At 38.9% G+C, this 15,604-nt stretch overlaps 1 protein-coding gene across 1 annotated transcript in view; it reads right to left on the bottom strand.

Annotated features, from left to right (window-relative positions):
- Positions 1-11,268: 11,268 nt before the first annotated feature.
- The window catches only part of syt9b (synaptotagmin IXb), a 50,518-nt gene continuing 46,182 nt past the window's right edge, over positions 11,269-15,604 (bottom strand). Inside the window, exon 8 of the mRNA XM_042410622.1 lies at positions 11,269-11,382. Coding sequence (XP_042266556.1) covers positions 11,305-11,382 — 78 coding nt within the window. The 3' untranslated portion in view covers positions 11,269-11,304. The remainder of the gene's footprint in view (positions 11,383-15,604) is intronic.

The following is a 15,604-nucleotide window of genomic DNA, read 5'->3' as shown; positions in this document are numbered from 1 at the left end:
ACTATAGAAATGTTGAGATGATACGTATTTTGAAAATGTTCATATGATACGTTTTGTTGACATTTTGATATGATACATATTGTTGAAATGTTAATATGCTACGTTTTGTAGAAATGTTGATATGATACGTTTTGGTGAAATGTTAATATGCTACGTATTTCACGTGTTGAAATGTAGATATTCAACGCTTCTGCGGTTGTCAGAAATGTAAACTGCCAACGTTTTATTCTGGCGACCAGGCTGTCTTAGGACACACATATGAGTGATTTAAGAAAATTTGTTGCTTTCATCTATTTTCTCATTATAATTTCTTAATCTGAATGAATTTGGAATATGATATCAAAATCACCTAAATTAAGATATATAATCAATACAAACTGCTAAATTATTCTGTTCACCATCTTATCATCATCATGGCGGGTGATATACTGAGAGATTTTTTAGATTTTATTATTTTTATTGTCATAGTTCGGCGCGGCTACTTCTACATTTCAGTGGTTGTTGTAAACAGCTGCCTCTGTGCCTCACTGCAGGTCTCTGTCCACTATCATCTTCTGTTGCAGCTGACACTATAACATCACCTCCTGTAGGCTACAATAGCCTGTTCTCTCGTCTAATATCTCAGTGACTGTCACATCCCTCGACCACCTCCCACCAGGGACCGCTTTGCTTTAGAAAGATGCATCTAACTTCATGTCAAAGCATTCCCTCTTCATTTCTGTCACAATACAGAGCTGCTCTAATGACAAGTCGTTGGCAGCTGTATTAATATTTTCTTTTTGTTTTGGGCCCCCTACCACTGACACTCATAAATTTGTTATGTTTTTGTCTACTGATTCCTGAAAACAGGACTTGAAGCTCTGCGGTGTGAAATTCTTGTTTTCGCTCTTTGGTAATATTTTTGTCACAAAATGGAGTAGAGCAGGTCGCCTTAGCATATGGCAATTTTAATAGCACTGATTATGCTAAAGATTGAATCTCTGGAATGTACACCAGCTCATGAACAGGTAACATTCATCAGGCTGATGAGAATAGGAAAATGTTCTTTCATAAGGCCCATTGTCATCCAAAGAGTCCTGGTTCTAGCTCACCTAAACGAATATAAACGGCATTTAAAACACATCACAACACATACTTTCTCAACACAAGACAACTCCTACAGAAGAGGCAAGATCAAAGCCAGATTTAACCTGACTGGTGCAATGTATGAAAACTAAGATCCCAACCAGAAGTGAGATTGTGAAATGATTTTTGAAGGAGCACAGGAAATACTAAGTACTAGTATCTTAGTATTAGGAATAAAATCTTCAATAATTTCTATAGTTGTCTCCAGATGAGGTGTAATTCTGTCAGGTGTCAGAATTCACTGCCACTATACAATTTTGACATTAATTTGTGACAAGGTTTTCCTGCTGTTCTTCTGTCAACACTGACAGGATGCTCCATCACTTTAACTGTTCTGTTTTGCTTTTGGCATGTCATTACCCTGCCATTTCTGCTGGCATCTTATTATGCTATTTTATGGTCTTTTATATATACTGAAAAACCAACAAGTATTAAGGCGTTGATTTACCAGGAAGCTCTGGAAAAGCTTCAGTGCCCCTTGTCATAGTGTTTTTGAACTCTGCTGGAGAGATGAATAACATTCTTCAAAAAGATATTCCTTTATTTGGTGTTTTGATAATGGTGGTAGAGAGACCTGACTAACAGCAGAGGTTCAACTGGGTTGAGATCTGGTGACTTTGAAGGCCGTAGCCGATGATTTGCACTACTGTCATTATCATCAAACCATTCACTAATCCCTTGTGCCATGTGTGGTAGCATCTGCATTTGTTATATTTGTCCACTCATTCTTTTTTCCTTTAATCTGTTGTTTATCTGCATTTGATCTATGTATCTTCATCTCTTTTAATACAAAAAATAGAGCATATTTCTGGTAAATACTGTGTTGTTCACTTTAAAAGCTTTAACGATCGAACTTTAATACTTATAATTAGGACATGTTTCATATTTGAAAATGATGCTCTCAGTTTGCATTTAATGTGACTGGGAATTTTATATTTTACACAAATAAAATGTATGCACTCAAGTGACCAGCAGAAAATGCATCCTCATCCTCATCCTTGAAATATTCAGGCACAGAAACCATCAATAATCAAGTCTGTCACATTTCTGAGTAATTTTGCTTCATCTGTTGTGTCAACATGATACAATTCAAAAAACACTCCTCCAGTGCAGGAACACAGACACAAACACTCTTCTATAGAGATTAGCAGCAGCTGACATGCATGTCTGATTAAATATTATTTTCTTTGAGGCACCTTCCTTCTCCATAATAAAGAGGAACTACACCCAGCAGTCCAGTTTATATGTGGAGTTTGCTTTTAATATGCAGTATTTTGCTCCTGTATTTGTCATTGACTATCAACTCCTGTTCACTAACAAAGACCACGCTATTGGAACGGTATAAAAAGTAGTTTTATTTGGAATGTCGAGAGGGTTCAGGATTGGATGAGGATAGTGTATGGTGGGCGGGATGGGGGCCGAGGAGAGGGATGAAGTGGGTCGATTGCCGGGGGATGGATGGGATCTGAAGGTTGGTCCGGGTCGTGTACGGTGGAATGATGGGGTCGTGGAGAGGGATGAAGGAGGTGGATGGCATGGGGATGATCAGGGACCAAATGGAATCACAATGAAGGGATGAAGGGATGCGTGTGAAGTGGTAAGATGTGCGGCTCATAGACGCAGGGATGAAACAAAAACATGAGGCAATTAAGACGTAGGGAGCAGGCACATGGGGAAATACGACCTCACCCTAGCTACAGCTCAAGCAGTCTGTTGCTGCACCATAGTGGCTCTGTTGTAGTAGGCGGTGTTGTGACATCATTGGTGTGCGTCAGCCCAGCGGCGGACAATTAACCCGGAAGAGCGGGAGGATTTGAGCTGCCAGCGAGAGAGTTGACGGAAGTAGAGTCTGCATAGAGTTGGAAAGTTTGTCTTTAACATTGTTTCGTAGGTGTGGGATGACCGACTCCTTGAGAGCTCGCCGGAGGTGAGAAAACATCCGGTTGAAGATGTTGAAGATGGATCGCGGGCGGGAGGTAAGCGTTTGCGATGCAAGTGTGTCGTAGGTTGTGTGAGAACTGAGACGAACGGGAGAGAAAGGAGTTAGACAGGCTTATATAGGTATGCATGGATGATTGAATTAGTGAGGCGCAGGTGATTGAATTTAGTGAGAGAGAGGCTCGTGGTCTTATTCCTGAACCTTTGTTATAATAATAACTCCATTTAAGTCGGACACTAATTGTGCACAAATACCAAACACTGCATATCTTAGCTTGCATTTCTATGGTATCCAAACTACAGTATCTGTTAGTTGATCTGCATCATGTGTTAAACATGTTATTGATGTACTTTCATGCATCATTTGAGTCAAACCTGCAATATACCCATAGTTTAACTTGACTGTGGTACTTTACCAATGTCTGCATCTTTCTTCTAGCTTGCATTGTTACTTCAGTAACAACTGCAGCTAATGTAAAGGTGCCTGTACCATACACACGTGTTGCTGCTACCCAGCTGCTCCAATCTCATCATGTACTGTAGAAAAGTAGAGCAGGTTGTAATTTGACATAGAGGAAATGGTTAGCAATATGACATGATTAATATGGCAAGTGTAGCTACCATGAAGTGTTTTAGCCCAAATGGGCTAATCAAACTTTGAAATTAATAACCGTGTGTACTCAACAGCGCAGCAGAAGCCTTCTCTCTCCTTGTCACTGCCTCTTGCGTTGACCTCGGTGGCTGCCATCTTGTTTATGCTGAAAACAATGGAAGTGACAGCAGCACCTGCTCACTTTCTGTAAGTACCTTAACACAGAAGTGAAGTAGCTTATTATAGCACAAGGAACATGTTTCAAAGTTCCTGGTTTTCAGATCAGTCTACCAGACAGAATGCAAAGTGAATTTTTGCCTCACATTACTCGTTGTGTTTGACCGCTGGACCGCTTGATTTTCGCTCAAGTTGAAACATTTTCAATTCATTCGAATGTTTATATGCATAGTTTCAGGGAACTATTAGCCATCACGCCCACTCACTTTGTTTTGCTAATTTTGTTGAGCATTGTCTGCTGAAGTATATAAAGGTGCAGTGTCTAGGGGAGGGGGGGGGGGGGGGGGGGGGGGGGTATTTAATTGGTTGCAATCAACAATCTCACTGCTAGATGCCACTAAATCCTACACACTGGTCCTGAACTGATAGTCAGTTTCAGCTGTGTGTCATTCTAAGGCTAAGCATTCTGAGGATTGGACTCTTGTAAATGCTTTTTACTTTTCTGTCTAGTGCTCTTACTCATCGCACTTGTACCTGGTCAGCTAGTTGAGAATTTGTACCACGGCTCTTTCAAAGTCACTGTCCTCTAACACTTGATTGTCTTGCCTCGGTTGGAAGTTGCTTTGGATAAAAGCATCTGCCAAATGACAAAATGTAAATGTAAAATGTATTTTTGTCAACTCGCACTGCCTCGGGCCAATTTTCATTTACTTGTGTCTTTGCATCAACTTTGTATGTGATCGTGCTGCATCTAAAATTCGCTTTGCGTTCTGTCTGAACACACAGTTATCAAACTTTTAACTGACAAATTAGAGTTTAGCCTGTGGCAAAGCAGCTCAACCTATCATGGGACATTTTTATGGGCTATAGATGTTTTCATGAGTATCATCTCGCTCTGAGCGCCTACAGCAGCAATGGTAAGAAGAGTACAAAATATCCACAGAGCAATACAAACATTTCCAAAAGTGCTTAGCAGCAGTTTTCTGCAAATTGCCTTTAAGAGCACAAGAGGGATAAATTAGGTGGACAAATTGGCCTCATATGTAGGCTGGAGGTGCATCATTGTTGGATCAGTTTTAGTGCTTCTTGATAAGCTGAATAACATCCAGGATGCACTTCGTCTTCACTAATGCCCCTTAATTTGTAAACAAGGCAGATTCCTCAGTGATCTGTGGCTTGGAACTGTGAATATAAATGACTGATAATGTTGTCACAGTCAGCATAAATACTGTGTCTGCATTCTGCCTAGTTAGTTTTATCTGTAGCAGTCTCATCATGGAAGCACTTTTCAGTTCGCTTGGAGCCTTTGTACACTGTGAAACTGATATGTCAACCCCATTGTATTAGTAACACAGGAAGCCTCAGACAGAATATAATCCCAAACATCACTCAGACGCCACATCACTGCGGCTTTAACTGTTGGCTCAGCTATCTCTCACCTGAGAGTCTTGTTCCTGTCTTCCCTGCATTGTCATACTTTGAACCACAAGACAACAAGGGAAATCTTATTGAATGGCTGAATATATTTTTTCAGTTTCTTTTCTTCTCATTTTGCTTCACCGGGTTAGCAAGGATATTCCACAGGGGCAAAGTAACAGACAGTGATTGTGTTATTACAGGTCAAAGTGCCTCTTCAGCAGGTCTCTTGCTGGCTGTGAAGAGAAAAGCCTTTTTTCTTCCTTGAAGACGACCCATTGTTGTAGACTGTGAAGATGGTTCAGCAACAAAAATTGTTCAAACATACAGTGCAGGCATCACATGTTGGAGTGTGTGTCAGGAGCTTTGTCTGTATACAGCATGTGACAACACCCCTCTCTCTATCTGCACCATGATTTTAACCTCCTTCTAATCTGAGACACTGTGGTCATGCTGTTACTTCTCTGTTACGTCTTATTAAACTCATAAAGTTAAGTAAATTAGATGAAGCGCTCACCGGTGTTCCAAAGTGCCTTCCTTTGTCATACTGCAGATATCTTAGCAACAGGACCCTTTGTTCTGCATACAATTAATCATGATCATGATTAATTGTATGTTGTTCAGTCTTAATTGTGTCATGGTGCTCAATACCACCATTAGATCAAGTGATATAAAAATAAATATAAAAGATATTTGGTGAAAATCAAATCATCGCCATCAGATTGTGCTGAAAATAAATACCTGCCATTGGTCAGACCAACAATTAACCTGTCAGTAGAAGGGGGCTTGATGGCTTAATGCACCACAGCAGGCACTAAATGTAGAGTGTCAATATCTCAGCAGATCTAGCCTAATTACTTGGGCAAGATGAGGTTATGATGCTGTTATTATGTGATTAATTGTGCAGCCTAAATGGACAGTATGAGTGGTTTTTTTCCAATGCTTAAAATGATCTGCATTTACGATTAACTGATCAACCTGTGCCCTCTATCACAAGCACAGTCTGAGGTTAGGTAGCAGGGGACGACATAAATCCTAAATCCAACACAAAGCCTGTCATTGGACAAACACACCCATAACCATTCAACATCCTAAAAAAGAATAAACTCACCTTGAGTAACTGTGGAAACAGTTTACCAAAGAAGAAAATGTGAATGGCGCCTGAAGAGTCTTGATGATGTTATGATTGTAACTGGCAGATTGCGCTGCAGCTGCTGGTAGAACTGGATCTGAGAGACTAGAAATGAGACACCTGCAAAAGCACATGAATTGGGGAGTGGTGGTGGGAGCATGCAGATGTTTGAGGCTACGAGCGGTGTGTTGTAGAAAAGGAAGCAGTAACCACCACCAGCTAAATACATTTTACCCACCTCTAGGGGCTAGGGGAGAGACCTGTGTCAGGATGGAGATGGTCAGGCTGAAAGCTGCACTAATCAATATTTTTATTTGAACAATGGATCAAATGACTTTGTGTAATATGACAGGGGGCACGCGATGATGAACCCACAAAAAAAGAGCTCTCCTCCTCTCTGCAAAGCGTTTTAGCATCTTTCAGCTAATTGTTTTAATTTTACTGGCAACTATTTTTCACTGCTGTCATCAACCTTGTTTCCAGAAACAACATGTAGCTGCTTTCAGCAAAAAAAACCCAAAGCAAAACAAAACAAAACAAAAAAAACCCCTGATAAAACTACTATAAAACTACTTTATACCACCTGCCCAGCACCAAACAGCAGGCAGACAAGATTAGCGACTAGCAGTGGTGGAAAGTAACTAAGTACATTTACTCAAGTACTGTACTTCAGTACAATTTTGAGATACTTGTACTTTACTTGAGTATTTCCATTTAATGCTACTTTATACTTCCACTCCACTACATTTCAGAGGGAAATATTGTACTTTCTACTCCACTACATTTATTTGACAGCTTCAGTTACTTTTCAGATGAAGATTTGACACAATGGATAATATAACAAGCTTTTAAAATACAACACATTGTTAAAGATGAAACCAGTGGTTTCCAACCTTTTTGGCTTTAGATGTTTTTCAAAAAGCAAGGTGTAGTCGGGTCACATTTCAGATGTCTATGAGTTGTTAACAGCTCCACCAAATAGTGATTTTTCCCTCTAAACTTCTCACATGGTTTCATTTCAATAAATGTTCAAATGATCCAATATTTCACCAAAAATCAAAGATTAGAGAAAAAGTCCAAAAACTGAAAACAGATTTGTGTTGTTTCTTCTTTCCTCTCCCATTAATCATCAAGCAAACAAAATTGTGTTGAAAGATGCTCTTTCTTTATATAGTGTCTTTTAAAGTCCTCCTCCACTCAAAAATGTGTTTTTCTTCTTATTCCTACAGTTGGATGTTTTAACTTCACCTTGCAGAATAACTATATACAATACAATAATTGTATTTTTCTTTCTAGCATTCGTTTACATGTGTCTACATAATTTTATTCAGTTTTACATGTTTTTAATTGATTTTAATTGTTTGTTTTGTTATAATCGTTATTTTATTACACTCACATTGGTGTTTTTAATAACATTAATTGTTCTTGCTACAATATTCTTATTATTTTATTTTCTGTAAAGCACTTGAATTGCCCCTGGTATGAAATCTGCTATATAAATAAAGTGACCTTGCCTTGCTTTACATTGCCTTGTCTAATCTATGTGCAGAGTTTGTTTTCACATTCATCTGCTGAAAGTGGAAAGTTTCTTTGTGCTCATTGAAAATCTGCTTATAAGGGACCTGTAAGCATGATCTGTGACATCACAACTAGTTTGGAGTCAATCCTGGTCCAATATTCAACCTACACAAGTGTGATGTGGAAACTTGAAGCCTCCATGCAGAGCACATACACTGAGAATGGACTTTTAAGTATATAGTATAATAGGAGACATTTTGTGTCAAGCGGTTAAATTTCTGACATGTATATACACATGTGTGTACACAATATATATTTCTATGCATTCTGGATATTTCAGTGATGAAGCAGTAGATAATTGAAATGTTATGAAAAAAACATAGCCATAGTTATATTTCAAAGCAGAGTAATACAGTATTTTAAAACATGTCTAGAGGGGATGTTTAATGAGTGCAGCTCCTAGGTTATTGGAAAAATACCAGGAACATCATCCACATAAACACACACACATACACACGCATCAGTGAAGGTGTGTATGTGTGTTGTCAGAGGCTCTTCATAGGTCTTTCAATCACAGTGATCTGTTGGGAGAGCTCACAACACAGGTGTGAAGTGGAGGAAATAAAAAGCCTGAGGGGGGATATGTTTGTGTATGTATCGGTCCGTCTTGTTCAATCTCTCTCACTCTCTCTGAAACGTTTTTTCTGTTTCTATTGCACAACCCCCATAAACCAACCCATGCTATATATAGAAATATTTATTAATAACATCCGAATGGACAATTTACACAATCTGCCTTAGTTTCATAGTACACCTTGTGTTTACAATATGATTAGTATCTCACAACAAAAGAGATTTAAAAATGACTCACAGAAAAATGATGCATGCATTGTACCTACAAACACAGAAGAAATTGTCATCGTTATTTGTGACAGTGTCCAATACAAAGACATAAATAATACTGGCATTAATTTGAATTTCTAAAACCAAACACTGGCTTATTAAAACAACTGCAGGGTGTGGTCTAAATTAAAGACAAAAAGCATGGTCCCCTTGCAATAGGATAGGGAAACTGCAAGTGTGTTTTTATAAATCTATATACTAATGTCATGGCAAAGGAATGACCAATTGCTAATGACAACACGATTCTGAGTGATTACCTTCATTGTATGTTGGACTTCTTTCCAAATGGGAGCCTTCTGCAGTGACAAAGCCCCGATCAAAAAGGCACAAGGAATTTCTCACTGGTTTGATAAGAGTGTTGTTAGCCACACAAGAAGACTTTCTGGAAACTATGCATATTCCAGAGCTGCATCTAAAATGTCGTTAGAGGATAATTCTTAATAATTACTTTAATAATGTAACATGTTTTGCAGTTTTGGCCATCATCTCTATTATTTATGGTAATAAATAATAGAAATATGGTAATAATAGACCTGACTCTGCCAGGGTCCCTAAAAGCTCCAGTTTCAATGCATGTTGACTAGTTGTACATAATTTGATTAACTGCAAATTTGTATAGGAATTTGCAACAATTAAAGCTGCACTAACTGATATTTCATGCTAATAATCAAATTACTACTTGTAATGTAAAAGCTCACTGATGATGTAAAAACCACTGAAATTTACCACCCAACTCTGTAGTCCCTCCTCATTCTATGCAGAACATTTAAGTGTCTTTAAGCTCTCTGTTTTGTTTTTACAATCCGCAACTTTACTGTTTTGGTTTAGTCTCGCGGCTCTCATCAACCTAATTTCCAGCAGCAACAAAGCTTTAAAAAACCCACTGTAAACTACAGTACTTACCTAGCACCAAATGTTAGCGACAACATATGGGAACATTTAGCAGCTTTAGCAATTAAAGCACAAAATATTTCCCTAAGGAGTTGGTGGAGACCAAACAGAGCTAAAAGAGAGTGAATATTGGACTTTCATTTGTCAAAAATGTTTGCAATAACACATCAATGTTTGGTTTGGCCAAAAAAAATGGTGGCCAAAAAAGTATGAATGATGATTCTTTAAGTACAAAATTAATGCTGCTTTAAGTATAATATAAATACAGGTGGATCCTGCATTATTACCTAACCTTTAGGCTGTGCCTTATAAAGGGACCCCTACTTCAAAATCTAGATTTGTTTAGCTTATATTGAGGTCACATGGGTGCATGTTCCTAAATTAACTTGTGTTTAATCAAACTGCCTCAAGCAAACTAAAACATATAAAACCTGCACTGCAAATAGCACTGGTTGGTCATTGAATCTTTTAACTTGGTGAGAACAACTGTCATAACTACAAAATAATATCCTTGTTGTTATAAACTAGAATTATCCTTTAACTCAAAAGGCCAAGAATATCAGTGAGAATCATTAGCTGTCATACTTAGAGATTAGTATTTGATGATGTTGCCTTCAAAGAGATCAGCGGTCTATTGCCATATAAAGATGCCAATTTCAACACAGATGACGACTGTTATGCTTGCATTTTCTTTATTTTGACCACACCCTGTTAACAAAGTATGACAATTTAACATGCAATAAATAAAACACTTTTTGTTCCTTCTCTCAGCTGCTTTACACATTCATGGAGAAAATCTTCAGTTTACATCTTTACAGGAAGCATTCTATGAGAAAGTCACCCATAAAGTAAAACTAAGGTTTCTAAGAAACTAAGAAAATCTCATTTGTTCATGCCTGTAAAAACCAAAGCAAATGTTCAAAAGAGCTGAAGCTTTGTTGATTTGAACAGGAATGTCCTCTCTGTCATTTCTAAGCATGTAATCTCACCTTTCTAACTCTTACTGTAGAGCAAATACTGTACTATGGTAGTTGATCACAAATCGACAGTTGTAGCTTCACACGTTTGCCTAAAAATTAATGATTTTGGTCCACAAACTGTGATTTGCTAAAAAAAAAAAAAAAAAAGAAAGAAGAAGCTTGATCTGTTAGATAATCTCAATCTGTTAATACTTTCAGTTACAAGTCAAAATGATGAATGAAAGTACTGTCGTAGTTCACTTGGAATGTAGTTAAGTGGTTTTTGGTTGTGAAGACACAAGAAGAAGTAAGAAGTGGGTATTAACCTTTGCTGCAGTCTCAGCACACTAAAGCCTAGTTCAATCTAAAGACACATCAGTTTGAGTAATGGCTTATAGCTGATGTTACTACTGTAGTCACTTGTTAGTCAAACCTTATACTGTATGTTTTAACATTTCAGTAGGGCTATCTGCAGGTCGTCATTCTACCACCCTGAGGCTCTGTGTGTGTTTGTGTGTGTGGTGTGTGTGTGTGTGTGTGTGTGTGTGTGTGTGTGTGTGTGTTGTGTGTGTGGTGTGTGTGTTTGTGTGTGTGTGTGTGTGTGTGTGTGCGTGTGTGTGTTTGTGTGTGTGTGTGTGTGTGTGTGTGTGTGGTTATGGTGATGGTGGTGTCTTCAGGGAATTGGTGGATCCTCCTTGGCTTCCACTCCCCGCCGCTCCCTGTCCAACCCACTGGACCAAAACAAAGAGAGAGAAAGAGAGAGAGGTGGGGGATCATCCAGTTAGTTACAAGAAGAAGTGAAACAAGAGTCTAGAGTCTACCAAAGTTTTGGATTGAATGAAAAACATAATGATGCTATGCTATTTTTAGAATCTTAAAGTTTCACTAAAAATGAGTTGGTCGATCTGAGGGTTGGGTAGGGCTACATGAAAGGTCATAGATGTACATGGCAACTGTCATGTCAATCTGTCAAACTGGAACAGGGTCACAGATTTATAATGATAACTGCAATTACATTGTTACTTTAGCTGTCCTTGTTTTTTGATGTGAGAGGTATTATTTTTTATTTCTTAAATTGTGGTGATGTGTTTGTGGGTTTCAGGATTGCATTATTTAGTTTTTATGTTGAATGTCTTGTGCTTCTCTATGTTTCTTTCATCTTGGGACCATGTTGGAAATAAGTGTTTTCACTTTAACATGTTAGCCCTTGGAGTTTTTTTTTTTTTGTGTGTGTCTGATAATCCATAAATAAAATCAATTAATCAATCAATCATGTCTAACTACAAAATATGTGTGTAAGGTTGAAATGTTTGTGATGAAACATGTCATCCTCTGGGGACTAGGCTGAATAACCAACTGGGCAATGAAGGTAATTGTCAGGCCGTGAGAGACCACAGGGGCCCCAAAAGCAGAGCTTCACTACATGTAGTTGCACATAATTTGATTAATTTGTATAGGAAAGATGAATCCACCTCACTTGCAAACCTGTATAAGCTGTAGAATACTGTAATATATGTAAAGGTTTCACTTTTGGCAAGAAAGGGGTTACTCGCAATGCCTCAAACTGCCTGACACAAAAACCTGGCACCAGGGAGTAGCCTGCTCCAGCATAAGAAGACTGTTTGTTTGCTTTGGGTGTATGTTGAACCTGCAATGTGTAGTCTTGTGTTTCATGGGAACCTGGGGGCAATAGGGTACAATGGAGAGAGGACTGGAGATTTGTGTTTCAATAGGTGCCCAACAACAAATTTTTGCCCTGGGGTTCCCCTAACAACTATGTCTGGAGAGCATTTTATGTTCAGGAAATTTAATTGGAATTCACAGCTTATTTGCTTTTCTTCTTCTTTTTTTTTAAAGATATGTTTTTTTGGGCATTTTTTCCTTTAATTGAGAGCTGATAGTGGCGAAGCAGACAGAAAACAAGGGTGAGAGAGAGGGGTATGACATGCAACAAAAGTCCCCAGGCGGAGTCCTAACCAGGGATATTGCAGTTACGTGGCATTTGCTGTAACCATTCAAACACCACGGTGCTACAGAATTCACCACTAATTTCAATTCATTTTTTGAAAATATGGTAATTAATGTTTGGGATATAACGACATGGACAAATGTTCATTCTGAAAATAAAAACCAAATTAAATGGAAATTTGGAGTGTAGGTTCAGAGATATCACTGCCCAAAGTAATGTTGGGCCAGGATATTTCCAAACCTACTCTGCGCATTTCCATGTAATTTGGTACTGACTGACTTGTAACACAATCCTTTAATGTGACTCAGACCTACAAATATTTTAAAACCCAGGGTGAATATATATGAGCAGCTTATTGCTGCTAAAGGTGGGTGAACCTGTCAGAGCAATTAGACATACAGTCCAGGTGTCATGTCAGCCATTCAGGTTTTTCTCTAAATAGATCACGGTCAAAGTAACAGTAATAACAGCTTGTACCACCCACCATACAACCATAGTACACTATAAGATTAAGTCACCAGGTTGAAACCTCTAAAACTTACAGTATTGAACTATGTTATACTGAAAGGTGTTTCTAATATATTACCTAGCCCTGTTGACATGCAAGAAACACACTGCCAGCCATTAGAGCACAGTGTACCTTCTTTTTTGTCACATATTCAGTGATTTTCTGTTCATGTTCACTGATTTTCAGGGCTTGGGGTGATAGATTATGAATGCAGCAGACCTTCTTCACAAACATTTTAACATGTCACAGCAGAAAAAAACACAGGTGTAATTGATAACATAATAGGTGTCATAATAATGACATCTTCAGTTTAGATGAGCCAGTTCTTTTGTGCTGCTAATGTGGCTTACTGGGACAATTGATGAAACTGAGCCACCGTTAATGTTATTAGCTACTCCCGTGCTTTTCCTTCTAAAGGCCTGGTCATCCCAGAAAGTGGCAAAGCAAAATTCATCTGCATGTCTTTTTGAAATATTTGGGTCTCAAACCTTGGTGACGTGGTGACTCACAGGGCTAGTTGGTAAACATTTGTAGCTGGTGAGATAAGTGCTAATATGCTAGCCAAAAGGGACATGCTCCCAGAGCTTTTTTCTATTTTCTCTGTGCTAGGCAAGCTTGCTAACTGCTTGCTTTCAGTTAGCAAGCTTCTTAGCTTGGTTGCTAATGGACGTAAAAGACAAATTTCTACCATTGACTGGGATACTCCTATAGGTACAATAAAAGTGGATGGTGCCAGTAAGCAGTGGATGTATGAAGAGAACTGGATACAGCACTGGAGTCGGGGCTCCATTCGTTCAAGTTGCTCAGTGGCGCATGAAGCTAAAAAAGCCAATTCATGCTGTAAAGAAAGTACCTGGATGAAAATACTGTGCACACTCTATGGGCCACATGCGCCAACAGCTAACTTCCAGTTTAGCACTAATGGATCAAATTCTGATAGAGAAACGGCTCATTTTGTGGGGTTGTGACGCTCGAAAAATGTATCCACTGATTCACAGATGTCACTTTCACAATGTAAGTCTGTGGGGAAAAAGTCTTTTTGGGCCAGTGTGCATCACGTGATGTTGTAAGTACACGGTTTGGCCACAATGTCAAATTTGCTTTAAAGCCTGGCGCTGTTCCTGTATCCAGTTCTCTTTATACATCCATGCAGTGAGCTATTATAGCTTCCTCCATTTTGGATTTTCCCCTGTTTCCTCATAAGTCCGCACTGTGAAGATGATTTTGCTATTAGTGAATATTTGCAGGGCAGTTTGCAGTTTACCAAAGTTAAACTCGATGTGAAAAATTTGCATGGATTTACTGTGCGGATCCACTAACACATTGAGATGGATTTATTTCACCAAGAAATTTTTGCCATTTTAAATGCTGGTTTGACCTGGCCTTAAGACCAGTTAAAATTTCTGCTGTGAAAAAAATCTATAAACAGCACTGAACCACCTCCTGTCAGAAATGCTACAATATTTATTCAGTATAATTATGCTCAAATGGTTACCTGATATTATACCTGGATTCAACCAAAATAGCCTTTGTCTTTGTTTTATTCTTGAGAGTTGATTGATGACTTTGATCTGATCCTCTCTGATCTGAATTTAACCTTGCCTTTTACAGGTTGACTGTGCAGGTTACCATGGCGATCTACTCTGGTTTAACCTGAGCCAGCCCTGTGAGACTGAAAAGCCAGGGATATGAGCTCAAAGTTGGCTTGCAAACACACACACACCTTGCTTTGTGAGGGCGGCCCCTGCCATCTGCCTTTCTGTTATTCAACCACTCATTCATGTGACAAAGTGGAAGCAACTGAGTTTTCTGCCTTCTCCACTTCCTTTGCTTTCCGCTCAATAGCATCAGAACTAGCTTGAAATGACTGGGGAATTCAAGAGCATTTTGTTGTTGGTCCTGGTGTGTGTGTGTGTGTGTGTGTGTGTTTACAACCCCTGGCTGAAGAGATCAAGTTGGTGAATTATTAATGCGCTCAGTCTGTGGTCAGAGGGTCAGTGAGGCTTACTCCAACACTTCAGAAAAGCAATAAAAGCCGAAAGTGGATAAGAAAACTGTGTGCATGTGTGTGTGTCAGAGACAGTATGCTTGTATGTGCGTGTGTGTGTGCATGTGTGTGGGCATAAGAGACAGCATGTTGCATGTGTTTGCATACGATGAAGTTAATCTATTTCGCTTTTACGTGTGAATACGGTATGCGTGTATATCACTATCTGTACTTTACATAGATAGGTGTGCATAATTGTGTGTGTGTGTGTGTGTGTGTGTGTGTATGTGTGTGTGTGTGTATGACATGTCCAGTGGGCCAGCTAGGTCCCCTCAGGAGTTATGTGTGGATCTTTTGAGGAAACACAAATAAGCCATTAGTCAGGATCTCAGGCCGTACTGCTGTAGTCCAGTGCTGCTTATAATGGCCTCAGATAAGACACTGCTAATGGAGAGTGCATGTGCGTGTTTTAGCGCTATACAAATGGCC

The sequence above is a fragment of the Thunnus maccoyii genome, chromosome 5 (genome assembly GCF_910596095.1).
Source record: "Thunnus maccoyii chromosome 5, fThuMac1.1, whole genome shotgun sequence".
NCBI lineage: Eukaryota > Metazoa > Chordata > Actinopteri > Scombriformes > Scombridae > Thunnus > Thunnus maccoyii.
This window is presented reverse-complemented; position numbering and strand designations above follow the sequence as displayed.